At 39.7% G+C, this 27,972-nt stretch overlaps 1 protein-coding gene across 3 annotated transcripts; it reads left to right on the top strand.

Annotated features, from left to right (window-relative positions):
- The first annotated feature begins 24 nt into the window (after positions 1-24).
- rab11fip3 (RAB11 family interacting protein 3 (class II)) lies at positions 25-27,964 on the top strand. Of its 3 annotated transcripts, XM_025057730.1 has the most exons (14): positions 25-3,280; positions 9,335-9,428; positions 12,632-12,708; positions 15,100-15,272; positions 17,794-17,994; positions 21,004-21,141; positions 22,363-22,398; positions 22,485-22,578; positions 22,687-22,931; positions 23,230-23,311; positions 23,406-23,543; positions 23,646-23,801; positions 23,960-24,100; positions 24,185-27,964. In XM_025057730.1, the coding sequence occupies exons 1-14, from the start codon at positions 1,634-1,636 to the stop codon at positions 24,296-24,298; spliced, it is 3,336 nt and encodes a 1,111-aa protein (XP_024913498.1). In that variant the 5' UTR covers positions 25-1,633; the 3' UTR covers positions 24,299-27,964. The 3 variants fall into 3 exon arrangements, with proteins under 3 accessions (XP_024913498.1, XP_024913499.1, XP_024913500.1); XM_025057731.1 differs by lacking the exon at positions 21,004-21,141 and having other exon boundaries at positions 27-3,280; XM_025057732.1 differs by lacking the exons at positions 25-3,280; positions 9,335-9,428; positions 12,632-12,708 and adding an exon at positions 12,751-14,432.
- Positions 27,965-27,972: the final 8 nt, after the last annotated feature.

The raw sequence follows: 27,972 nt of genomic DNA, 5'->3' as shown, positions 1-27,972 counted from the left end.
GCTTGAGGAGGTGGAGGAAGAGGAGGAAGAGGAAAAAGAGGAGGAGGTGATAGTGATGTGGAGGAGGAGGACTCACTGCTGCTGATGCTGATGAGAGAGCGAGCGAGCCAGCGCGAGAGAGAGAGACTTCATTTTCGGTGACCAAACACAACAGCTCCCACCGTTGCCATCATGGAGTTCGCTGTTTTTATTTAACATTGTTTTCGTTTTACATCGCAACCTGACGACGCAGCTCGCTGTGTCCGGTACAGGTGATCATTCTCCGGCCGAAGATAACGAAGGAATTTGACGTCTGGAATCGTCACTCGCTCAGTCGCTATGGCCTGCGGTGCCATTGACCGACACAGGTGGATTTTCGCTCTCATTGACACGAAGAAGAGACATTGAAACTGGACAGAGGAGAAGCGGTGAGGACGGCACAATTTTCGGAAAAAATACCAGACGCCACTCTTTTTTTTTACCGAGAAAATGAAGGGAAACTGAGCTTTTTATGAGACAGCGAGTCTGAGCTAATAGGCTAATTCCGCTAGCTACTCCGTTAGCCCCATCCTTTCCGTACAAGTGGGATGCTGGAAGGTGAGGTTGAGCGTATTTGTACAAAAAATGTGGACGAGTCTTATACTGTTTGGTTAAAAGGGGTGATTAAATCACCACTGCGGCTCGTGCAGGGTTCAGATCCAGCGGTCGCCTGGCCAAATTAGCTCCTCCATGGATGACATGAGGTAATGGTCTAATGTTGACAAACAGATGTGACTGAACGCATTAGTTCAAGTCATTCGAACGTAATTTTAAAAAATCTGTATCTCGTCCATTTGCGACCTGTAAGGACAATAGTGATGTTGAATGTGCTAGAGCCAAAACATTAAGACATCAACCGGTGGATTGGGAAATAGTGGGTCCCAATACACAAAGCTGGACACAGTGAATTCGAAGAATTAATAAAAGAAATAATAAGTTTCTGTCCTACTCTAGTTGATAATAGTGATTATTTCTGTAATTGGGAATTTGAAATTGTGTTAAAACCAGTCACGGCTTCCTAAAATTGTCTAGTCTAGTGACTATCATAAATGTTTGGTGTTTAATTTAATATTGATTAGTCTTCCAGTCCTTAAGTCATCAGTTGCAAGCAATTTGCCTTATTCAGTGATTCTACACTTGTGAAGAAGTCACCAGAAGTCAGAGGAATGAAAAATTATAGATTATTTTATCAAGATGGCATTTTATTTTTTAGTTTATATTTGCTAAAATACCGCCTGCTTGATGTATAGTTAGAATTGAAGTGTGTGTGATGTCATTAGCAAGTCGGATGAGGAATTTCACTTTGGCTCCTTTGCACAAATCTGATGAGTTCAGTTTGTCACGACTCTGAAATGTTGTGAAAGTTGGTGTATGCGTGAAGGATCATTTACTGAGGTTACAGCGACAGTCATCTGTTCAGTATCACTTCCTGTAAGAATACTTTAATGTCAGAGGTAACAGTGAGCATGGACAGCTCACACAGCTCCCTCTGCATTTAACCAAAAGTGTGTGGTGCTATTTAGAAACATGGCATATAAAGTGAAAAGCAGGATCTTGACGACAGCCGTGAGATAAGACATCATTGTCCACATTTTTGTGTATATAACCAGGTCAAATGGAGCCGACAGTTCTGTCTGCCCCTCTGGGCCACAAACAGTGGGAGTCAGAGCAGACATTTCCTCACGGATTTCACACTCTGGATTCAGACAACAGAGGTGTGCTCTGTCAAAACACAGGTGACCGAACAGGTTTGGACTTCAGAGACACTGACCACGAGCAGAAAAACTATCAAAGGGAAGAAGTCAATGATTTCCAGGCAAAGCCAGTTGAACTGGGTAGCTTTATGAATATCTCAAATTTTTCTCTTGGGGATTTACAGTTTGAACCCAACAAGTCCACGCTTATTTCTGCTTCTGACCATAGTCCATCTCTGGAGGAGTTGTCTTACATAGAAAAAACTGACAGAACTGGTGATAACATCGATGCAGATTTATCATGGTTATTTCCTTCCAACCTCACTGACGTGGTTGGAAAACACTCTGCTTCTACTCATCTGGATCTAACATGTGAGAAATATCAGGAGGACCTTGAAGCCCCCTGTGGCCAGGATGAGTTAATAACCCTCAGTGTACCTGTCTCTCCCTCAAAGGTCTCAGTAGGAACCCCTGAGACCAATGTAGGAGATCCATTTTTGTTGGTAGATCTTCTCTCAGATGAACCTGTTTGTCTTCCCACTGGTGAGTTCAACCCACTGGGTGTCAGTGAGGAGCTGATAGACCTGTCACAGGAGGACCAGGCTTGCCTCCCTCCCTCCCAGAGCAGTGACACATGGTCACCTGAAACCAGAGACAAAGGTTTATTCCCTGATCAAGTGACTGACCTGCCTGTAGGTGGTAGAACTATTGCTCAAGACTTACGTGAGGGCTGCTTCTCAGAAAACCACATGAGCACATCTGCAGAGTTTTTTGAAGGATCTCTACCTTTGTTGGATTCAGTGGTTCCAGATTATGACAACAGTCTGAACCTTTTTCCTGATAGTCCTGTCTCTGTAACCCCCACGACTGTACTTCCACATTTACTGACACAGGAGTCAGGGGTGCAACAAGGAGAAGCTGGTGTTATTAGCAAGTTGGCATCCGAGCAACAGGGTGAGAATGAATCATGTGCTGTGGGTTTGTCAGATGAACCTTCTTCACAGGCTGTGACTCTTGCTGAAGATGCCCTCATCCAGGGTGACATCACTACTGAGTGTTACTCTTTGAAGGATGAATTTAAAGATGTGATGGAGGACAAAATTTGTTCTGAAGCCAAAACTCAGGAGAATGAGACAATGGCTTTGGATTTGTGCTTCACTGCTGATGAGGTTCCTGACCATGAGACCTGGGACTTGAAAGCACTGGAGGATTTACAGAGCAGAAGTCTTCCAGAATCAACAGCTGAACAGACGGACGAGTATGGCGTGACGGCCAGTAACATGCTTAAAGAATCAGACTTTCATGAGGTAACCTCTTTGGAGTTTTCTGTCCATGACTTGACCACATCTTCTCCCGAGGCTGGATGGACTAGTGAGCAAGATGTGGAGACACTGTCGCTCTCTAAGATGGTGGTAGATGATTCACTGCCAATGGTTTCAGCTGACAACACAAGAGAGGAAGATGTCTCCCCTCTGAAAGCTGTATTTGACGCTTTGGACCAAGATGGAGATGGCTTTGTTCGGATTGAGGAGTTTATGGAGTTTGCTGCTGCCTATGGGGCTGATCAGGTGAGATCCCTTGTTTGTTTTTTTCCTCAGTGCTTTTCTGCTTGTTAGCAAGTAGTTAATGCCTAATGCATGCTGGGAAAGTGCAGCGTAAAACCCTGTACAGCTCCATATACGTAAATGATTTATCATTGATTTTTCAGCAGAGCCGCAGAGAGCTCTACATAATTCAATCAATTGAAATTCAACCGGCTGATATCAGTTTGCAGATTGTAAAGCTGTATGCTCCAATCTAGCCTGTATGATGCAAAAAAAATCAAGATTTCCTATTTTAATTTTTCATGTTTTTTTAAGTTAAAAATGACTCCAAAACATATTAGGACTGTTGAAGCCATGACTGGATTATCTTCTTTAGCTGCTTTTGTGGTTGTTCAGTTGAATCTCTATGGTCGTCTGTCATCCATGTTGGCTGTAACAGCTTTATTCAGACCTGACTCCCCCATATGTCAGCTGACAAGAACATTTGGGGAATAATCACTTGTGAAGTTGCTGCCATGTCACACCCCACCCAAGATCCACGCCCATATGCTGTGTCTCACTCCAGGCTTTTAGGAGTGTGTTACCATCAACCATGTATTTGTTTCCCAAAATTTAATACTTGTTTTCCACTTGGGAGTTTAGGGACAGAAGATTCATGCAAATACTGATGAGAGCTCACATTTTTTCTGAAAGTAATATTCAAACACATTTTATGCAATCTTTCCCACAATCCCACCCAAAAATAGATCTAGTTCTAGTTCTTAATTCAAAACATGTATATTTGGGTTGAAAAACATCTCTGTGTCATGCATTGTTAATCTGAATTAGGACTTTTTGCTGTGTCTGCTCCCTCTCTTTTGATATAAATAGCTCTATTGGTAGCTGCCCCATTTTGCATACAGCTCTATGTACTGTGCACACAATGTTGCCCGGTGTTGAGTGTCAGCTATTCCTCAGGACTTCTGCACTAGACACTGGTTTCAGTAATTGATGGGCAAGCTGATCAGAACAACACAGTTATAACAGTTGATATAATTGTAAATATCACCAACTAAAAGAACAACTTCAATTCAACTTTAAACTAGTAGAAACAGTAGTTTATTTACCTGTCCAACTGTTCACACACCCTTTGCAAATAGCAATGAAAGGATGAATGTAAACAATGATGTCACCTCAGTCAAAGTAGGAACAAGAGTACCTGTTGTATGGTGTGTATTGCACATTCTTATCACCACATTGAGACACTGACTTTGTCTTAGGAGACAAAATTGAACTTGTTTGTGTTTTTTTAAATTTGACATTTTGAATTCAGGTCTGAATAGTTCCTGCTTTTGAGCGAGTAGGTACTTGTTGGTGCCCCACAGACAGTTTCTGGCTCACTAATGCTTTTTTAATCCTGTCCCTCACAGTTCAAAGCCCCTATTTGCCCAGTTGTGTCCAATGTCTGGTTTCAAATATTTCAATGGCTCCCCAGCCTGAGAATATTAAAGGATTAGTTAAAAAAATGTATGTCCCTGGGTCGGAGGGATTGGCTTTGGGCTTTTCACCAATAGGCCTTGACTTCGTTTGGGTAAGAAACTGCTGCTTTTGTCAGGTTAGTTTCATGTAAATCAATTCCACCTTTTGTTGACTCTTTAGAATGGGGCTTGATAGGTTTATACAAGACTGGGGTGAGGTTTTTACTTAAGAGGCGTGGTTTGTTTTACTGTTACTTTAGTGCATTTTCAGTTTCTGGGAAACCTCTCATCCCAAGTGTCCAGATTCTTTTCAAGGTTTCCTTGGACTGCTAACCAGATTGTGCAGATTGATTACTTCTGCTACTTCTTTTGTGTTTGGCTATCAGATATCTGGCCTGCAAAACTGCAAGGGCCATTCTGTGTCCTCACAAGAACCTCGACTCAGATATCTGTCTTTTTGTGTTTACCAAGAGGCAGAGGCTTTCCCCTGTTTGCTTTTTTAACTTACAACAAGCGAGCAGACCACAGACAGACATATCTACAGAATTCAAGGAATGTTGTAAAAGACTTGTTACATCTGAGTGGATTTGGTGCCTATTAGCTGCAGTCAAGGATTAGTGGGAACGTTGGCTGTGATCTAACAAAGCCTGCTTAGGATGATGAGGTCTTTATATAATTTTGGTATATAATGATAATACAATAATGCAAGCGTTTATGTCAAACAGCCTTGATTTTTAATCATCTAAAGATGTGAACCTCAGTGTTGGTATCTCAGTGGTTGTAAAAAAATGCACAAACAATTTAGCACCACATCTGACAAGTCAAATTCATAGGCTGTAACTACAGAGGGAGCTATCTTTTTTGCAAGTTAGAGTTGCAGGGTGAAGCCCAGGGAAATGGCTGTAAGAGTTCTGCTGTTGGTTTTTGCCAAATAATACTGTTAATGTTATCAAATTATCTTTTGGTTTAAATTTGTTGCTCTTCTACGTTTTTATACACCTATTGTACTTTGTGTTAATTGTGCTCACATTTAAGAAAATGCAGTCATATTATGATTGGACATTGTATTTTATTGGCAGTAAGTATAAGTATTAGTAGTTACACTCTGATATTGTCTATAATCATTTTGTGATATAGTTTTACCACTGACCTGTATGTCACCAGTATTAATGACCTATTTACATGCATTTAAGTTATTTCGCTTTTAGCTTGTAAATACCAGCTTCCCCAGTCATTTCAGGTTATGATACACCATATGCGCAGCTAAATATTGCCTGATACTGCACTGTTTGAAGTTGCTGCAATTAATCTTTCATTACAATAATAAAAAAAAACAACAATTCCACCTGTTGGGTGGACCCACTTTGTCAATAGGACAAGAACAAAACTGGTTTAACAGTCAAAGTCAACAGGAGCCTCCATTGTTTGGGTGTCTGAAAACAATTATGCCATTAATAATAAGATCAATCAATTGTTAACTGTACATTCTGACCAGTTTTAATACTTATAATGATTATATTTTAATACTGTCATTATTAGTGAAGTCTCCTACCAATTTCCCTCAAATTTGGGAATTAACTTCCTGGAAAGCTCTTTGTTTTCACCTTTGATTTTTACCCTGGTTTACAAAAGCTGCACTGAGCGACATTGTGGTGAAAACTCAGTCGTCAGTTGACACTCCCAACCCCACTTTGGCCAGCCTCCCCTCACCCACAGCTTTTATGTGTTGCCCCACTAATCCACAAAGGAATGTCCCGTTACCATGAAACATTGGCCCCTGACCTCACTTAAATGTAATGTCATATTTTATATTCAAAAGACCATTCTGCAATTTTTTCTGCCCTCTTTTGGCCAACCCACTTAGCTCATGATCATGGGTATGGAAGTTTTGTTGAGGAACTATTGTTAAATTCCCCTGAAGGAAAGAGTCCATCTCCAAAGGCTATTCTTCTCCACAGGGTCACAAACACCACTGGTCTGTGTGGAGGCGGTCAGCCATGGCCCGGCACTAATTAGGCACAAATAGAGGAAGCAGAAAAACCACAGCCTTCACTGGTCTTCTAAGCAAACAAACCAACATTTGAGTTGAAACTAGTGCACATCACAATGCAATGTTTTTTATAGTGTATTTCAAACTAAGAGGCTAAAGAAAAATCATCCATTAAAAAGCATATGCTGGCGAACAACTGCAGACAGGTTTTGTCAGGTTGCCGTGGACATAACTGTACTGTAAGACTTTCGTCACAACCTGTTTTTGTGTTGACAAGGTGTCTGGCCATTTGGGAATAAGACATAGTCTATATGAACACAATAACATGACATGACGAACAATTTATAAAACCAAATTGCAAACCTTATTTTTAGGTTTTAGAAATTACCAGTCAGTAAAAATGATGAACATCGCCAATAAAATTGTCAGTTTGACACAAACTGGTTAATTTTTCAGACTGTGTTGACTGAAGTACTGTTTGCACAGCACTGGGGATATCTCAGCAGGGGGTACAGGCAGTCTTCAAGATGTTTTAAGAAACAGAGCCAAATGGCTGACCAAAAAAGTCTAAATCTGATGAACAGTATCTCTAAGTAGCTTCTTGACAACTGGAAATAAATCTCACAGAGGATCAGGGAACTGTGCCTAGATCCTAAGTATATCCCTCAGCTACTAAACACATCCTTGCCTGGAGTTGTGTAAATGGAAGGCAACAACAAAGAGAAACATTTTACACAAGGATTGACTGATAATTAAAAGCATCACTGAGTAACAAGTTAAAGGTAAAAAAATGTCTAGGATATCTGCACCAGAATAGAAATACATTACAGTGGCTGTCAGTACAACGTTGTGGAGGATGTATTGGTTTGGACATGTAGATGAGCCATTGTTATTATGGATCTACTGTATTTATCCAAAACAAAAAAAAAAACATGCAAATAATACTAAACAAATTTAAGTCAAAGTCACCCATGGTTTTTAGGTTACACCTAGAAATAGCCGACCAGCTCTTAAGACCTGGGGGACATGGACTGCGCAGTTTAGATATAGGTCATAGACAGTCCGTCACATTATACTGGATTTACAGTGTTTAATCTGTCTTTAGCTGTTCATTAAAGTGCCATCATGACCTCAGATGCTCATTCCATTCATCAGTCACACCTCGTTTTCTCACTTTCCTCAGCACAGGCGTTTGTGAGTCACTGCATGGAACAAATTTATATTTCCTGTGAACCAAGATGCTGCACTAAGAATGGCAAAGATGAGGTTGTAATGTACCTGGTTTCTACTGTGTAAACCAAATGGCCACCGAACAAACCAGCACCTCCCCCACGAACCTTACAGAGAAGTAGCTTCAATTCACTCTGGTGAAGTGGGTTGTGGGTTTAGATTTAGTCCCAGCTGCCTCAGCCTCCTGAGTCACAGCTTAGTGTTGTTAAGCAGATCAACTATTTTACATGTAACTGATAAAAGTATAGAGTAGATGGGCTCTATTTAATGGCCCTTTCACGTTGATTCATCCCTTTTGGAAAGTTTCTGTTGAGCTCCTGGATCCTGACAAATAAACAGCAAAATCTATTTTCTTTGTACGCTGGACTTTCTACCCTTCTACAAAACTGATTCTTTGGTTCTCGTTGAACTAAAGAAATAACAAGTCAGTTCAATTTCCATACTGGTCGGGGGAAAAACCCATTGAATTAAAATCGTTTTGCTTTCCTGTGCTCCCACTTTAAAAGCAACAAGCCTAATCTAACCTATATTATTTTCTATCCAATCCTTGCTACATCTTGTAATTTAATCCCAACCTGGCTTCAAATCTACTACTTTACCCTGTAGCTTTAATATTTCTTGCCTTATTTATGCTAACCCAACCTCAGGCAAACTTGCTGATCCTGTCACCTGAGATCCCAGATTAGATTCCTCATACACTGACAGCTGAATTTTAGTGAATGCAAAATATGAATCCACTCTTTATGGTTTTATTTTTCTCTCAGGTCCTGCACTTATTCAAGCACATATTTTCTTGTTGCCAGGTTACAGACTGTAGAAATACAATATGTAGGTGCACTTATGTAACACATTTAACACTTGGGTGCAGCAGCACTTCTGTGCTGGATATGGCTGTATTGGTACACGTTATAAAATGTGGTCTCAGGATGTTTTCAGTCAACTGAGTAATAAAATCCATAAAATTGGAAATACCATCCTTGTAAAGACATAATTTCACTGAATCCACTAAAGTCAGAAACACCTGACATCTATAAATCTGCTGTGTGTATCTTGCAGCACAAAAGTGTTTTATTGCTTTTCTTTTTGCTTCTGTAATCAATATCCTGCAAGATCATCTTGGTGTTTTGTGTGGTCAAACTGCCATGTGAATGAAGTGACCTTATTTTGTTGTCAGTGGTTTAATGTGGTTTGTGTTGGGATTAAACACGGCTCTATTCCAGCGCCTGTGGTATTCCTTTTTCCACTGAAGTCACTGTCCAAACATCACAGCTAAGTCATTAACCTCACTGGGTGGAAAACTTCCACTTACATCAGTTATTACATCATTCCAGGCGGCCTGTTTTCTTCTCTGTAGCTGTGATGAAATTAGATGTGAATGCTTGGCCTCTTTAATCTTTCCAGGTGAAGGATCTGACCAAGTTCCTGGATCCTAGTGGCCTGGGAGTGATTAGCTTTGAAGACTTTCACCGAGGAATTTCTGCAATCAGCAATGGAGGTAAACCATCAGATGGATCTAAACTTGTAATGTGTGTTATTATTGACTCATTATGTGATAACACTCTGTAAACTGTATATGCTCATGATTCTGAATCACCTTAGTTAATGTTTAATCTTTTTTTTGACTCAGCAGCTGACTCTGTCTGTACCTGCTTCTCCTGTCTGTTTTCCACTGACTTATGACAGGTGTTATCTTAATTACTGTATGTTCAAATTTGACGTTCATCTGAAGTAAAAGATTCTGAGAAGACAGTGAGAAGTTTGACCCAGATTCTTTTGCTCTTCTTTCTTCTGCTTTAGCTGCCCTACTATTCTTTTACTCTACGCTGTTAAACCTGAATTTAAAAGTTGACCAACCTTGTGACAGAAGCAGTAGACTTGAATTTTCGAGCATGTGCTTCTCCTGTTGACATACTGTACACGCTGTGGTGATGTCACCACAGTAGGGCATGTTTGCTTTATTGCGTGTTGGGCCTCCGGCCTCCCTGCGTAATGATTTGTGAAACTCTTTCCAGAGGCTTTCTGGGTTACACAGCTCCAGTTTCTCAGACAATTAAAAATTCATCCACTGGAAAGCATGAGGTGTACACTCACATGGGGTGACCGCCATGGTTTCAGAGTAGGAGTGGCAGTCGGACAGGATTGGACTGAGTCCTGTTCACCTAAATTATTCAGCCTCTTCATTATGTCCCGTCTTCTCCTTTTTATTGACACCATATTGTGACTCCTGCTTCACAGCATTGACCATTTTTAGTGTATAGGATTACAGTTGTGGTCCACTCAAGAATTTTATTTCCAAAATTGAATTGTATCCAGAAGGTATTTGTTTTTAGTGTTTCACATTAATTAATAAGACTCCTGAGTCCTGCCCTAGTTGAAATGTTCTAAATTTAACTGTCCTTTGGCCTGGACTTCCCAGTGCAGTGGTTATGCTAGCTTAAAATGCACCATAAATTTAAAGGGCTTATTAGCTGTGGCCTTGTAATTGTAATTTCTCAGTATTACTGCCTTCATCACTGAGATATCCTTTAGTCGTGAAGGTCTTTTTTGATTTAGTTTAATTACTCTATGTCTGAGCAGCAGAATCTGAAATAATGTGAAGATAACAGGGAGAGAAAGCCAACAGGAGCACTAATATCAGTGACCAGATTGGGGGGGGGGGCGCAGGGAGAATATGGGCTTTGACTCAGTTTAGTATTTAAGTCTGCAAACATGGGTTACTCAGTCACCAGGACCAGCCAGTGTGAACGTTGCTTTTTCTTTCCTCCTCCTCTCAAATATAAACAAAGAAGAACAGTTTGTAAAAGTCCCAAGTTCATTTTTAGTCTTGTCTCACACTTACAACAGACACATGTCACAGATGTGAATTACAATTCAAACAATGTTGTTGGTTTGATTGAACGTAGAATTGTTATTTTCAGTCACAGCTAAGGTCGACGAACATCTTCTGACACAGATAATCTAAAATTAATTGGAAATCATTGGACAGGATGTGAAGTGCTATATTATTTACGACATGCTGAATTGGTGCATTGCACATGCTGTGTATCTTCTTGTCATTTTTACATTTGCACCAATTTAAATATTACTTACTGAACTGAACCTGTGAGGTTGTTTCAGTTTAATGCACCCTCAATCCCATTTATTTCCTTGTGGCTCCATTAGTCAGTGAAAAGACTGCACTTTAATAAAACTGGGCCTGCGAGCTATGGAAATGCCTGGTCCCCTGTAGTCGCTCTGGCATGTCTGAAAGAAAACAATAAATAGTTATTAAAAAAAAAAGGCAAACATTTCATTGTTGTTGGAGGCCATGCCGGGGAAACTGCAGGTGTTTTTCTCCAACAGAGTTCAGCTTCTTCTGCACCACAGACACAATAAGTCTTGACAGTAAAACAACTAGTTAAAAATCCCACAGGGAAATAAAAGCCCAAGAGCTTACTGTCAGGAACAGTGTTTGTTCTCTGCTCTCAGTGAGGTGCTATTCACCGCTCTGTTTACTAGCTACAGCAACCGTGGTGGCTGATGGGACTCCATCTTGTTTGTCTGTCTCAGGTTACACTCCTTATCTACATGCTTCCAACAGAGGCCTGTGTTTACACATTAAACTCATATGTCTTTTGTTTAGTGTTGCTTTTTTTTTAGGTTTTATAGTTTTAATTTACTATCACACTTAAAACGTTTGATGCTCTGGCCCAGGGCTATTTTATTTTAAATTCAGTTGCATTCTTAATTCTTAAATTCAGTTCATTCTTAAATCAGGAAATTAGTGGCAGGAGTTAAACAGGAGGGATCAAAACACATTGATAAATAAAATGTTTCTCTTCTCATTTCTCAAATGACCAGCGAATGGGCCTTTACAACGTTGTGTCTGGACTGCATGTGGCCCTTGGACCACCATTTGAATCAGCATTCTGTGGCCCCTTTAACACTGATTGTAAAAGTCACATCAAGTTGCTGACCTTCAACAAAATGGGTTTGAAAGACTTGAGGCAATACATTGAGCTGTCAGTGTGCCTCTGAAATGACATGCATGTAAAACAGTCCAGCCGACACATTAACTGTGAAAATTCTGTGTTACACAAAAGTACTGTATATTAAATGTATGCAAAGTACTGTAACAGAAGCGTTCATAAAATTCAAGAAGACTGTGTTTAAAATAATAAAACGCTCACCGCGAAACCACTTGGGAAAACCTGGGGAAAGATCAAGACCAAACTGTAAAAAAAGAAAAACCCACAGCAACGCTGAAGGCACTGGTGATCAAAGAGTACAACCACACATCTCATAGTTAACATCTTCCTCTAGTACTGTAAACGCCAATACAAGTGGCATGATTAGTTCTAAAAACTGTACTGTTTTCAAAAGAAGAGTTTATTGGCAATTATAAAAACAAAGTCATTGTACAGCAGTGGTTAGGAATCAAACATATACATGGAGAGTAACGCCAACGGAACAGATTATCATAGTTTTGGAATAAATGGACAATTGTAACTAAAACCAATATCTGGCACCTTGTCTATTGTCTTAAGTGACACTTTTGTTTCGTTCTGTTTGTGAGTGATGTAGTCGTTGTGATTAAGATAAGGACGCTGTGCACCCAGCCTTGTGTTTGGAGAACCCGCTGTACTGTTTGGCTTTGTGTTTATTGTGCAAACACTGACCCTGTCTTCTTCCTCCTCCACCTCTTCCTCACGTCTGCAGGTCCAGAGCCACAACTGTACAACGTCAACTACAGTCCTGGAGATGGAGCTGTGGGCTGTTCTGAGGAGTACGACGAGGTTAGTCACAACTTAGAGACTCGTCTCTGTCTGCTCTTGTTGTGTACTCGCTTCTCTCGTTGTGTGGAGGTCACAGGCTGAACTCGGAGTGCACTCTCATTCTTCCCACTGTAATTCACCGAGTGGCTTGCAGGGCTATCATTACCACTCTGTGAATGTTCCACAGAGTGAACACCCGGCTTTGGCTGACATTGAGTGGCATCTGGCAGCCTGTGTTTTTTGTCTTTTCTTTCACAAACCTAGGATCAGCTGGAATGTGCTCCCAGCTTTACAAGTGTGTGTGGACTTGTTGTGGTCAACGTATGTGTATTTCTTGTCTCCTCTGGTTCACGCAACTTGTATATTTAAACCGTCATTGTTGCTACACTCCACACATTTCTAGAATGGCCTGCACTTCAAGCACGTCAGCCTTCACCTCTGTTTAGAGGCAGTGTCTAGAGGAGCACCAGCACCCTCCCTTGGTGGAGTTTAAGATTGCAGTATCAAAGAAAGATAGACAAATTGATTGAAAGAAGTAAAACTCTCAGTGCTCCTGACTGCAAGCTTTTACACACATATCCTATGGTTAATCCCTGTTTACTAAACGTTTCTTACCAAACTGTTAACATCTTTGGTAAAAATGTGTTACTTGTATTTTTATATGGAAAAAATAATATTGTTGAATTCTACAAAAGATAAGCAAGAGAAAAATAAGAGAAATGATGTAATAATTTAATCTGATTTGTTTAAATTCTGTCCCCTGGGGCTTTGCATAACCCCTGTAAGCCAATTTAATTTTGTAACTGGATGATTTGACCTTGGAGAAAGCTCATTATCTGTTTGTGTTTTTTTTTTCTAGCATTTTCTGTGCAAAATATTCTTCTTGTTGTTGCTGCTGCCGCTGTTTACTAATAGCAATAAGCAGAGTTTTGGGAGGAAATCTGAGCGTTTCTGAAGCAGTTGCCACACCTGTGTCCATTGCGTTGTTTTTCCCTCGAGTTACTGGCAGAAAGGGGTTTCCTCTCAGTCAAAGGCTGTGCTGTTCTAGTCATGTTTGCTTTCAAAACAGGCAAGGTGTTGAGCTGAGGCACGGAAATGGAGAAAAGCAAGGCCCGATTTGTCATGTTTTTCCCTTAAATAATTTTCACCATTTACTGACATAAATATTTTTGATCTCACATTTTTAGTAGCATTGAGAAAACAGTTTGCTTGCTATAACACTAAGGTTTTGTGCTAGTATTCATACATGTGTTTGCTCTGTCTTTGACAGGTTTAGAGATTAACAGGGTGTTAATATTCTGCTGTTTCCTGGTCACACAGTTATGACTGGATGTCTGGTAACACTGCATAGACTTTGTTTACTGTAGATATTGGCTTAATGATTTATCTCAACACCCGGTCTGTTAATGAAGCCTCTCGGACCAGATGTTAGGAAAGGTTAAAGCGTTGCACAGCTGATCGTGTGCTGTTTAACTTTGGTTAGTGGCTGATTGAGCAGCAGTACAGCTGACTTCTTGTTACTCTTTGGACTTTGTTTGTGTCTCCACCTCTCTGACCACCCAGTGAAGCCGAACGAGGTGCGGGGAGAGTATTTTTTAGTTTTCCAACACACTCCCCCACTCATTCACTCACTCCACAAGTAAGGAAATGCTGTCATGTCTGGCCAGTTTTCCTGACACTGAGACCAGGCACAGAGAATGGTTCTGGATATGGTGGACAGCCCTCTGGGCCCTGCAACTCTGATGGTATGACTCACCTGTCTTTATTGCTGCTGTAAAAGTTTGATAAGTGATAATGAGTCTTTAGTTGCTGAGAGCTTCAGTTTGAATGTTTGGTATTTTTGGGCTTATTTTAGTTGAACTTGTTGCTCGGGAGATGTTGAAGTAACAGATTTCACAGACATCTGAGTCACAGCAGATTTTCTCTGAAGTCTGTGTATGCTTTGTGCTTTGTTTGGTTGTACTGTGTTTGTGTGATGGTATCCCAGCCAGATGGTCAGACATTAATGTTGAAAACAAATTATCCCTTTAATTGACACTTTTCTGTTTTCAATCAACTAATCATTTCAAGAGCAATTTATTTCCCTTTAGTGTTGGTGTATTAGTTTTTAAAGCTAAGGTATCTTTGCATGTGTTGATATTCCACTGGCTCACATTACAAGGAAATAAAGATATGAGACAGATTTTATTTAGATAAGATTATAATAGATTATAATAAGATATTTATAATATGTAAGACTTTTCATGGCAGTATTGATGGTGGCCAGCAGAGACCTCGGATTTCTCTTGTAGACGTCCATTAAAACGTACTACTTCTCATGAAATTAGTTTATTTTCATAGGCCCATTGTATTTGAATGTTTTGCTGTTTTCCAGTTAATTAATTTATTATTTCGCTCTTAATGTTTCTACAGCAAAATGAGGTGACGGACAGTGCATATTTGGGCTCAGAGAGCACATACAGTGAGTGTGAGACCTTCACTGATGAGGACACAGGGGCACTCGTACCTCCAGAAATGCATGAGGACGTGGAGACGGACAGCGGCATCGAGGCGACACTGCATGACACTGAAGATAGAGGAAATAGGTGGGTAGAAATTTCAAATACAGAGTCTCTTTATCAAAGTTAATTAATTGGTAGTTACTACTGCTGAGAGAATATACTGTAATTCTTTTGTCTGGTGATTCCTGCATTAACTTTTCCAGAGATCACATGGCTTACAAAGTTGCGTGCCCAGTACTGGATCACACTGGATCTATTTGGGTCACCAGACAGGCAGATTAGACAGAAGCAGTAGACAGTTTCAACTCCATTGGCCCAGTGTTTTGATTTCTTCTGGATAAGAACATTGTATAAGTCAGATGTAGTGAAACACCTTTGTTTATGGTACAAAGTGTCTTTTAAATGCAACTTTTCATATTCTCAGCCCTGGCCCTGACTGTTTTACACAGTTTCCTTGTGACTTTTTCCGTTGATGTTTTCAGTGCAACTGAACAGGAAAGTACATTCACTGATTACTTGAAATGTGCACTGCATGAGTTCAAGAGACCCTGAAACACTGCTATTGTACATTACCAGTACAGTGAACAGTCTTTGTACATTTATTTAAAAGACTTCAGTCTGCTGGCCTTTTCACACTTTGTTACACAAAAATATCTCGTTGTCTTGTTTAAATGGCGTTAGTGCAAACTCAGGGAAGGAAGTGCAGACCACTTTGACCTTATCTGCTGACTGTGTGACCTGTCTTTCTGGCCTGATGACAGATTGAACCAGAATGTGTTTGGGCTTCCCATTCCATGACTTATCCTTGAATTCCCGGAAGTGCTGAGTTAGCTGTTTTTTGTTGCCCCTCCTCCCCTTTTCCCTTTCTTTGAAACTGATCTAGTTTTCTCTGTTTGTGCGAGTGTCATTCAGTTGGAATGGACTTCAACGGTGTCTGAAGTAAAGGACTGTTTATTATTGACCTCGTTAATAGTGGACGACTGTGAAGTTGGTCAAGTTTAAAAACTAAATATATGTATTTAGTTTATTTTTAAATGTATTTCTTGAACTCACAGACGTAGTGTAAAAACATATGTGCTGTGTATGGTGAAGGAGAATATGCATTAAACGGCAGATTAAAAATCTAAGAGGATTAAGGTCCACCACCCTCTTCTGTTTTATCCCTGACTGCCCAGACTTATTTGGTACTTGGAAGGTCAACAGGACTGTCTGTCAGCCGTTGCTTAGCCATAAATCTCATTAGTCCACTCACAGACAACCCTTGCCTGTGCCGCCATTAGTCTTTTGAGCGGCTCACAGAATACACATGAACAGTTAAGAAAGTCCTTACGGGCAAAGTCGTCAGTTTAACAGACAGTTCCTGGAGATTGCGTGGTTTGCTTTCTGTTTGTGAACACTGTCAACTTCAGGATTCCACTCTGGTTGTCTGGGGTCTTGACTCCAGCTGCTCCTCGGCTTATACGTCAGGGCAGTGGGGGCCATTTAAAGATGCGTTCTCGCTCCTCACCATCCCTAAATTTGAAGGACCTCAGCGTGAGGTCTTGTGGTAGAAGCTTGAGTAAAGGGTAAGTGGTCACAAGATTGTCTGTTCTGTAGTACATACAGTCTGGTTAGAAAACAATGTGATGACTTCTAGTCCTTGGTAGTAATTCCGTAGTAGTAATGAATGGGTTGTTTTGAAATACATGGCAGCCATATATCCTGTAAACAAAGAGAATGAGCTTGGTCACTGTATGCTGAGAAAGCAAACTTTTCTGCTGATGGAGTTGTACATCTTCATCCTGTGTGTGTGCTCAAGACATGGAATGTTTCCTGCTGGGCACTTAACAGGAAAGACTAGCCTTTCAGTCATAACTGTCAGGTTGAAGATTGTTAGATCCAACAGTTTGGGTGGGCGAAAAGAAGCCAATTATTGCAGCTGAAGTTGTGGATTCTCCTTGAACCAGACATTCTGTTTGTGTTAAAGCAGGTTTGGGGATTTATGTTTCAACGGTTTAACTGAAGGATAGAGACTGTGGAACTTGTTCACTAGATGTTTCTGTTCTTGGAAGTGAAATTCTTGGAATTAAACTCAGTCCAAAAATCAGTCAACAATCCAACTTGTACGCAGGCCTTCATCTGTAACTCATTAATTAAATATATATATTAATATTTATATATGTGTATGTATATATAATATATGTATATAAAAATCAATGTTTAAGGTATTTAGTAGGACTTGACGTCAATTTTGTAAGTGACATTCCTTTATACAAGACATGTATCAAATATATATATTAAATAAACAACAACAGGAAACAAAATGTGTGAGCGGATATTGCATTTATTGACATGGGGACTGACCAGAAATAAAGTAAATAATAATGATTTAATGATGGCAATTATTCTTTATTTCATTCTATTTTTTAAAATAATAGAAATGGTAATAAAAAAAATATCAGATGTAACCACCAGAGCCCATTCACTTGCAAAACAAAAGAGAAAATACAGACAGACGGCTGCATCAGCTAAAACATTCTTGCAAACTCCACCTTAAGTATCCACATGTGTCATGTAAACAAGTGAACAAACAGTCATCACTGTGTCTCTGCCTTGTGTGTCTCAGGTTTTCCCTGAACTCGGAGCTCCACAATCACTCCCTGGTGACAGTCATTGGTGGAGAGGAGGAGCACTTTGAAGACTTTGGAGAAAGTAATACCTCAGAGTTGCTGCTAGAGAGCACTGTGGACGGCACAGAGGGGGAGGGGGAGGCCCCACTCGCTCAGCCGCTGGAGCAGGTCGATGGCTCTTCACTCCTGTCGCCCAGGTATGAGCTTGTCTGTTGTAAAGAAATAGTGACAACATAGTGAAACTTTCTTGATGTGTCCCTCCATATTCCAGAAAAGATCTGCTTCTTCCTACAAGATTGTTGTCATATCAACACAATTATAACAGTTGCAACAGATCACATATCTTTTAAGTCTGCTGTCCTGATAAGGGTGTGAAAGTTACATGTGACAGGCTGTAAATGTCTCATGTCTCCTGCGTTATCCAGAGAAAACGTTTCTCCTGGAACAGTGACATCAAGGTTGAGTAATGATAAGAGCGTTCTGTCCTTCCAAACCTCTGTCTGCCGTTTCCCCCAGTGAATGGAGTGAATACAAAAGCTCAAGCCTTTGGTCATCTCGTCACTGTTGACCTGATAACACAACTGTTAAAGTGGCCGTTTTTTTTTTTTGTTTTTTTTTTTTACATTTTTGTGTAGGAAAAAATGAGTAACGTGATAACATTTACTCTGCGTACTTCCTAATCTGTTGCTTTTCAAAATATCAAAAACTCCATGTAGACACTGCAGAGTCCAACTCCATACACAGGTCACCTCTAAACTCAGAGCAACTTTTACTGCTGTCATCTTTTCTCAATTATTATATAACCAGAAGTATAACCCATGAATATGATATAATCACTCTGGCCTTGAAGGTAGAAAACATTCTCAGGGGAGACACTTTGCTCTGGGTTTACGGTTATTACAGTAATGATACAATCTGCCTGTCCGACACCAAAACACTGCCAAACTATTTTAAAGACACAGACCATCAGTGAGGAGGCCTCACCACAGCTGCTGCTGCATTAGAGACATCCTGCTTCTTCATTTGTAATTCCTAGTTGGATGATTTTTTAAAAATTATTTACTGCATATAAGGAATATGATATAATCATAGTTACAACTATATACAGCACAAGTGCAAAGTGTGAAATTGAATATGTATTTCAGTCAAACACAAAATAAAATAAACCACAGTAAACATTTATTCAAATATTAACCTATATTTCTTAGATAGAGGAGCAAAACAGTGATGAACCAATGAAACCAGTTTATTGCCCAAACTTTGACCCATGATTGTAGCACACTTTTGTAGTTAGGATTATTGTTAAACCCCCGCACACACACAATTATACATACATACAACAAATTCAAAGATATTTTCCTCAAAATTTCACTTTATGTAAAACCTGTTCTCATTGAACATTGGAAATAAAAGTTCAGGTCGGTGTACTTTCCCCACTGTAAAACAAATCAAATCTATTCTCTATTTGCTTAAGTCAGTGGTTCCCACAATGGTTTTTTCATTGCCGCCCACTCTGGAAACCACAAAGTAACCTTATGTTGAGATAACTTTATATAAAATTATTATGTAAAGTGAAAAGTTATGTTGTGTCCATCGGCCATGAGCAGAAGTTAGGGAGAAATCTTGTCCAAAAACAGCCTCATCCTACAACCTTCACCCACTCTGTGCGAATGCGTCACAGTGTTTTCAGCCATTGTTGGCGCCTGAAGCAGCGCTGCCCACACACACGCACACACACACTCATTTGTCTCTCAACATACAACAGGACTTTAAATGCAAAAGTAAACATGTTTTTTTAACACGATGGTATAAAAAGCTCTTGAAAAGCTCAGTGTGCATATGACCATCAAGTGACACTCACTCAGAGTCTACCCTGTCTGCCGACGTTAACAAGAACCCCTGACCATGTGTTGCATAACTCCTGGATCACTTCCTCATTACATTTTTCAGCTGAGTTTTATATTTCAGTGTTTTCAATAAAAAAGTAATATATACTGTATATATATATATATATATATATTTGCATCATTGTACTTCTGTGCTTGGGTTTTGTGAATACAAAACATTGTTTTGCAGCAGGGGAAGAAATCTAATCACCCCGACAGAGAGAGCGATCAACATGTTCCTTCTAGAATGTTTTGTTTTCCTCCACTATCCTAAAAACTCTTTGCTACCACACTGCACATTCTGCATGTTTGTTCCCCACAAGAACGTTCACGCTGTTATTCTTTCAAAGTCTACTCTGGAATTATTTTACTAACTTCCTGTCCACCACAGTCTCTGCTCAGACCTGGTATGAACACAGTGTCAGGTAATAGGTCAAGGTCTAAACTGAAATGCGAATGTAGCCGAGACACATTGAAAATGGAGTTGACATTATACGTCGACTGCTGATAGTAAATAGACGTTGTAATCGTCCAGATAAATGTCTGTAATGCTTCATTGTTACTGTTGTTTTTAATTGAATTTATGACAAACAGAACTACTTTTCTTACTGGGCGTGAAGTCAGCAAACACATACTGTATGTTGTCACCTGCTCCTTTTGGATGGTCTTGTCAGACTTTACTGTCAGTTTGTCTGTATCATAATTGACAAAATTGACATCATCAAGTCTTGAACCTTGTAAGAGCATCAGGAAAATGTTAAATTGGATAGAAGGTAGTTTTGCTTTCTGAACCAGTGTGCACCGATATAGCACCATCTAGTTTTTTTTTTTACTTTCATTTGTGTCAGTCAAACCCAATTTAAGAGTAAAAAAAAGAATTTCAAACAAAATTGAGTTTATTTTGCCATAGTAATAAATGACATTATCTGCCCTGGCTGAAATAAATTAAATGTAAAAAAATAATACAAATAAAAAATTTTTATACAATGTACTTTACAATCACCTCAGTTCTTTCTGTTTTTAGTCCCTCAGCCATATGGAAATCACGTCACTCCTCTTCTTAAAAGAAACAATATGGATGGTAAATGTTCTGTAAATCTTATCAACATTAGTTACCCATTATTGTGGAGACACATTTAATACCAGTCTTGTTCCTGGTTACTCGTCCTCATGTCCTTTTAGGTTAATACCAGGTCTGAACTGGAATGTAAAAGGTGTTTTTCCCCAAACCAGTGGACTCACCCCTTTACCTTCACCTTTCTCCTCCAGCACTCACCTCTTCCTCCTCTTCTTTTTCTTCCTTGTTTCCTTTTTTTCCAGTGCACCTGCTCCTCTCCCTGACTGCTTTCAGAGCTTCCTCAGGGAGGAGGCGCTGGACTTTTTCTGTAGCCAGTGTCACAAACAAATAAGTCGTCTCGAGGACCTGTCCACTCGCCTCAATTTCCTAGAGATGACTAGGTAACACGTTGTTTAAACGCCGAGTTGTTTAGAGCCATCGGCTGAGTGAATGTGTTTGCAGTGCTGCATTGGCATGTTGTCATGATGTGTTTACGATGTGTGGGACCAGTAACTACAGGCCTCTTATATACAAGTTTCCCAGTCTGGGGTCTGCATCTTATGTGGTCTACCATTTACTTGGTCTTTTAAATAGTCCAGATCAGAGGTATCAAACCACTGGCTTACAGGCCACGTACAGTCACCACTTCAATTTCAAGTTGACGTCAAGTTACTACATTTTTTAATTTGAAACCAGATCCAGTGATGCCTTCACTGGCCCAGGAAAAACTTGAATTGCAGTTACGTGGACTAAAACCATTCGACTGTCATCGAGCCAATACATTTCAACAGTGTTAGCTGTTCTAGTAGAGCTGTTAAAAAAAAAAATTTAATGACTTGAGTAACGAACGCTGCAGACCCTGGATTGGAATACAAGCAGAGACTTTACATGTCGACATTAACACATTTCCTGGGTTTGTCATTTCTTGCAGTGATGTGAAGTCATATTGTTAGGATCTTGGTTTTTGTGCGTGTTTGCAGTGTAACAATGTAGCAGTTACTGAACAGTCCTTCACTGATATTAAAGCATCCGAAAGTAGTCTTATTAAATGTGACCCTGTTGAAATATTTATTTATTTACCAAAAACGTTTAAATATTTACATTAAAAAAATAACAGGTGAGTTATGTTGGCTTTGGTGCCGTTTTTTTTCATGTCATTAACGTCATGCTTCATTTAAGTTGTGTTGCCAACTTGTAGAATAAGCAGTTGCTGAGTGCATTTTTTTTTTCAGTAAAAGTCATTTAATGATCTGGGACCAGTGACACCATCGTGAAAAATATTAACCATTAAATCCACTTAAATCTCCAATTAAAGAATTTTGTATTTGTCAAACCTTTGACTAAACAACAACAAAACCCCCACGTCTTCAGTTTCTCATGATGCAGTCTGTTGAAGGTCCATTGAGAAAACTATGATCCCAGATCAGAATAATGCAAATACATTTTATCATATAAATACTCTTGTTTGTTTGCCATTGCTTTGATGTGTGAATATTTCCAAGCCCAGATCACTAAACTCTAAACTCAGAGGGTCGGAGTGTTTCTGAAAGCACCCTGCCCTCTTTCCTCTCTCCTTTCTCACTTCCTGATCATCTTTCCTGTTGTTCTCTCCCTCCCTCCAGTGCTGGTAAGAGACTGTCCAGCAAGAAAGTTGCGAGGTAAAACAAATAGTTTCTCTGATGATGATTAATAACACACAGGAGTGTGACCATTGTCCTAAATTAGTTTGATTTCCTTCTCGCAGACATCTCCTCCAGAACAGCTCCATGACTCTGGACACCATGAGTGACCTAACGCGGGACATTTTAGAACATGCAGACAATGACATCACAGACAAGGTGACAAACAAAAAACCAATCTTTCCTTGTAACTCAGTTTCTGCAGTTTTTTAATTGCTACAACAAAACCTAAAAATAAACTAAATAAATAACATGTATTATCCCCAGGTTCTCCTCCTTGAGAGACGAGTGGCGGAGCTGGAAAAGGAGTCGGAGGCTTCGGGGGAGCAGCACGCAAGGCTTCGTCAGGAGAACCTCCAGCTGGTCCACAGGGCCAATGCCCTGGAGGAGCAGCTAAAGGAGCAGGAACTCCATGCAGACGAGACACTACAGCAGGAGGCACGGCGAAACAAGGAGGCCATGAGCAAACTGGAGAGGGAGAGAGGGCTGGAGCTGGAGAACCTGCAGGGCAGGTTAGTGTGTGGACAGTGATGTAAATCAGTTACTGTAGTTAAAGGAAACTTGCTGTTATAATCATTATACAAAGCATACATTATGCATACAACATACTATAATATTTAACTCAAAAAACCCTGTATAGTTAGTATTCATATTTATTTGTATGACGGGGCCTCACTACTGCCACCCTCTGGCATTTCACTGCCAGGAGATTGTTACTTTTTTGATTTTATAGATAAAACATTGGCAACATTTATCTGTTTGAGCAGTTGTTTTTATTAACCTATTATAAAATCTGTTTTTCTTTCTCAGGCTGCAGCAGCTCGATGAAGAAAACAGCGAACTACGATCCTGTGTTCCTTGTCTACGAGCAAACATTGAAAGACTAGAAGAGGTGAGAACAGCTATAACTCTTCGCCTGCTCCAGTTTCCCCTTCTTCTGCCAACTCTTTGACATTGCTTTATTTCTATTTCAATCCATATTCCAGGAAAAGAGAAAGGTTCAAGATGAATTTGAAGTTGTGTCTGACCGGCTAAACGACGAAACAGAGATGCGCAGGAAGATGGGCGACAAGCTGAGCCATGAACGCCACCAGAACCAGAAGGAGAAAGAATGCACACAGGAGGTAAAGTGAAATGTTACTGTACATGATGTTAGTGTATCAAATAGCTTTCATTTTTAAAATGTGTTTTTGTTTGCTAATGCATCTTCGTTGGTTCCAAAACAGCTAATTGAAGATTTACGTAAACAGCTTGAGCATCTTCAGCTTTACAAGTTAGAGGCAGAGTCAAAGAAAGGTCGATCACCTGGTGCAGGTCTGCAGGAGTATCAGACCCGGACCAGAGAAGCTGAACTGGAGCAAGAAATCAAACGGCTCAAACAGGTATCCCAGTTTTTTGCAGTTTTTTTTAAATATCTTTAAAAAACATGAATACACATTAATACTGCAGTACATTACCAAGCTGTCACTCTCTTCAGGTGATAGCTGTGACAAAAGAGTGATACCTTTGTGGATTTTGACATTTTTCTTGACCTCTCCAGGACAACCGCAGTCTGAAAGAACAGAATGACGAGTTGAACGGTCAGATCATCAACCTAAGCATCCAGGGAGCCAAGAATCTGATGTCGGCGTCTTTCTCCGACTCTCTGGCTGCTGAGATCAACTCTGTGTCTCGTTCAGAGGTTGGTTAATGAAAACGAGGAAAAAGGTTAATAATATTTACAGCTTTGTTTCTGTTTCACTCACTTCTGCTCCTCTGTCTCCAGCTGATGGAGGCCATCCACAAACAGGAGGAGATCAACTACAGACTCCAGGACTACATTGACAAAATCATCGTGGCCATCATGGAGTCAAACCCCTCCATCCTCGAGGTCAAATAGAAACCACAAGAGGGAGAGTGCTGCCACCTGCTGGAGACAAATACTTGCAAACCTACCTACAGAGGATGTAAAAACATTAAAAAAAACAATAACAAAATGTTCCACAAACAAAACAAAGAGTTCCAAGAATTTGACACTTTTAGGACTACGTTGATGAGGGTAGAACAGATTTTTTTTTTTTTCAGTCAGATTTGCTCAAATCTGTACTTGTGAAACACTTGGGTTCTAGTGACGTCCATGTATTTGGTTAGAGGGACCTGGGTTTCCCCTGCTGCGTGAGTGAATGCATAAATGTGAACAAAAATTCAGTGTGGTTCAGAGAAGACAGTGGCGCCAACCCCTTTCAAACAATTAGTGACGGTTATACCTGAAGTCCCTTAAAGAAAGGTTATCAAAAGTTGAGGTTATGATTCCAGACGTGACTCAGTTAAGTCACTGAGCTGCTGTCTTTTGATACAGGCTGAGTTGTGTTTCATCCTCAGTGATAAAACCATATGAAGCTCTGGTCAGGAGATGAAAATATTTTGTCTTTAATAAGTTAAAAGCTTGCAGTGCTGCCTGACATGCACCCAAACACTGTGTCCTGTCCTTTCAAGGTCAACTGTCTTTCCAGTGAACCCAGGTGAGGGACATTTCTCTGGGTAGAGAAATGCCCGAAGGGTATAAAGTGTGTGTGTGTGTGTGTTTGTTTTTGTGTGTAACAGGTTTTTTTTAAAAAAAGCTTAATGACACTACAAAATGAAACAAGAAAGGCACAGACTCCTAAATGAAGGAGTATGTTGTGCTTTTTTATTCCTCTTAAATTTGCGTCATCTCTTTTATTTTTACAATGAAACGGGGGTCCTGGAGCTTAGGTGGGCTGGAAGATGAAAATGAGCGGTTATTGGCTTTTACTTCACTTGGTCTATTCGGCACTTCAATGTGAAGTGACTGCATGAAACCAACAAAAACATTACCCACATTTGTATTTGGAAACAGAGTCCATTATAGTTGAACAGGTTTTGTTAGGAGGAAGATCTAAGACTGAGTTTTTTTGCTATTCCTAGTGGTGTGCGAACACAGTCTAATAAACCTATTGGAGTAGGCAGATTGTGCACTCACCACCTAGTGGGCTCACAATATTATCGCAAATGTAATACAACATCAGTGAGTACTTTACAAGAGCCCATTAATCTTTTATGATTCGTAGCACTTGTATTGAAAATGTCAGCATTTTAAAAAGGCAACTTTAAGACATCTATCCTATAATGCCAAAACTGTTGGTGGTAAAGGTTGTGTTTGACCAAGGGTCTACATTTCAGCATACACTCCTAATAGAAATTATTGCCAAGTTTCTACTTTGAGTGAAATCGAGTGATGTGTGAAGTTTTTTTCATACCTCAGCCCACCTGACCCCAGTGTTCTCTTGCTGAGTGAAAGTTATGGAGAGCAAACTGATTCAGGTTACCAGGTTATTTGTCTTTTTTGTTTTTTTTTTTGTTATAGCTCTTTTGCTGCACAAGTGATTTATCGTCACTAAAAATGAAATTGTGACTGAATAATACTGACGACATTCAGGAGGTTGTGAAGTGAAGAATCAAATAGTTTGCACTAAGTTTTGGTTTTGTTTGATTTCTGTGTTATCATTGAAAAACCTGCTATTTGTGAAGGGATCAAATTGTGAAATGGAATATAATATAAGGCCTGTATCAAGATGATGGAACTGTTACTTCATCGTCTCATGGACAAATGGGAGGAAATTGTCTACGAATGTTGTCTACGAGTGACATTTTCCAGATTACTGGCCAGTTTCAATTTGTCCTGCACTTGAAGTGTGAAACATTGAAGGGAGAAGTAGACTTGAGCAATAATAGTGCTTGACAGGATAGTGGACACTGGTGGGAAGTAGGTTGAACAAACCTGCTCTTCAATCATTCTTCTCGAGCAACAACTGTGTTTTCAAAAACGGATTTCTCACCTAAAGCTGATCTTTGCGGTTGTGAGAACCCAGTTCTTTCTCTGACTCTGAAACTGGACACAGATATTAAGTTAACCAAGTGGATCACAGGCTGGATTGAAGGATTCACATCTGAAGGAATGGGAAATTAATTCTTGTCTAAATGGCATGGCATTTGCACCGATACACTAAATGGAAATCCTATTTTTCACCCACTTCACCTTGAAACTGATATCTCCCACTTCTCTACCTGCCGCTGTGTGGAATAATGGCCTTGGATGTAAATGTACTTGTAAAGTTTTTTCTACACTCATTCTAGATTCTAGGTATTTTTATAGATGGGAGAGAAATGAAATATTTGCTTTTTTCTTGTCTTACGCTGGGAGACGGCTGCTTGTATTCTTTAGCATGTAGCGTGTACAGTATCTGTTTCTGTTTTCCTGTTTAACACAGTAATTTATTCATCACTGAACACAGACACAAAGTCACACGCTGTGATTTGTTCTGATGAGGGTGTATTTGTACATTTGGAGTTCACAAAGGGAGATGACATTGACAGAGAGAGATTATACTGAAAGTGAAAATGTTTAATATGAAGTTTGTTTTGTCCTTGGGCTGAGCTTGAACACGTGACCTGCCCAGAAAGGTTGTTGTGAGGTCATGCTCTCTTCCATAGAGCTGAAAATGCGTCTTTGACGTTAGGTACAGTAAATGGAAGAGGAGTCTGCAGATTCTACTGTTGTCTTCCTGGGATTCAGGTACTGCATGGTAATCGATAGCTATTGTATTTCTCAAATTTCATTTTTTTGACCTTTTTTTTTGACTGACGAATCATATCCTGTAATACCTGACAAAAACTGGTCAACACAGAAAACCTCATGTCCAGGTTTGCTGAGTTCCTATTCCTGACTCTCACTAAAACTGTAACTTTAGGTGATAAACTTTTTTTCAAACTCTTTTTTCAGACAGTAAAACATGAGAACTTAGTTCAGTAAAACATACAACTGGCAAGAGAGAGAGAACACAGAGCTGATCAAACATTCCCTTTTAGCAGAGCTGAAAGTGTGACTGCACTTTAGACGGATCCAGTTTCTCCACTTTATCACCACTTTTTCAAACTGACCAAAGAATCGACACTCATTATAATATTTCTGAAAACACCTTTTTATTCTAACAAATCACAAATTGACACTCTCAATGTTTTCATCACGGGGAAAAGGAGAAACTTACCTGCTAGTCCAAACACTGTGCCTCTGTGTCTCAAACTTTGCCTCACACACTTGTTGATTACCCCAGGTAGAAAATAAAAGCACTGACCATGGGACCGTCAGTTTGTTGAACTATAACAATGGAGCCTGAACTGTAAATATGTCAAACGGTCATTTTTGTGAACTCTTTTCTTTCTCTCTTAAGGTCACTCCCAGTGTCCAAAGACACGTTTGCTTGAGGCATAATCAGTACCACATAAGTGGTGTACAGTTGGCTATTGAGTGATGCAGGATGGTTAAAGGAGAATACTGTAAAGAGAAATATAAAAAGGTAAATTAATTCTTATTTTCAAAGATAAATATATAAATTATAATACTATTGGTTACAGCTGTATATTATTTTTGAACTTCCCCACATGATCTAATCATAATTGTTATTGGGGAATAGAATTTCACTCGGTGTAAAAAGAGAAATTTAAAGGTAAGCAGTGAAAGTAAGACTAATAAAAAATATATGAAAAATTGTGTCT

This window comes from Cynoglossus semilaevis, chromosome 8 (assembly GCF_000523025.1).
Source record: "Cynoglossus semilaevis isolate Cse_v1.0 chromosome 8, Cse_v1.0, whole genome shotgun sequence".
NCBI lineage: Eukaryota > Metazoa > Chordata > Actinopteri > Pleuronectiformes > Cynoglossidae > Cynoglossus > Cynoglossus semilaevis.
This window is presented reverse-complemented; position numbering and strand designations above follow the sequence as displayed.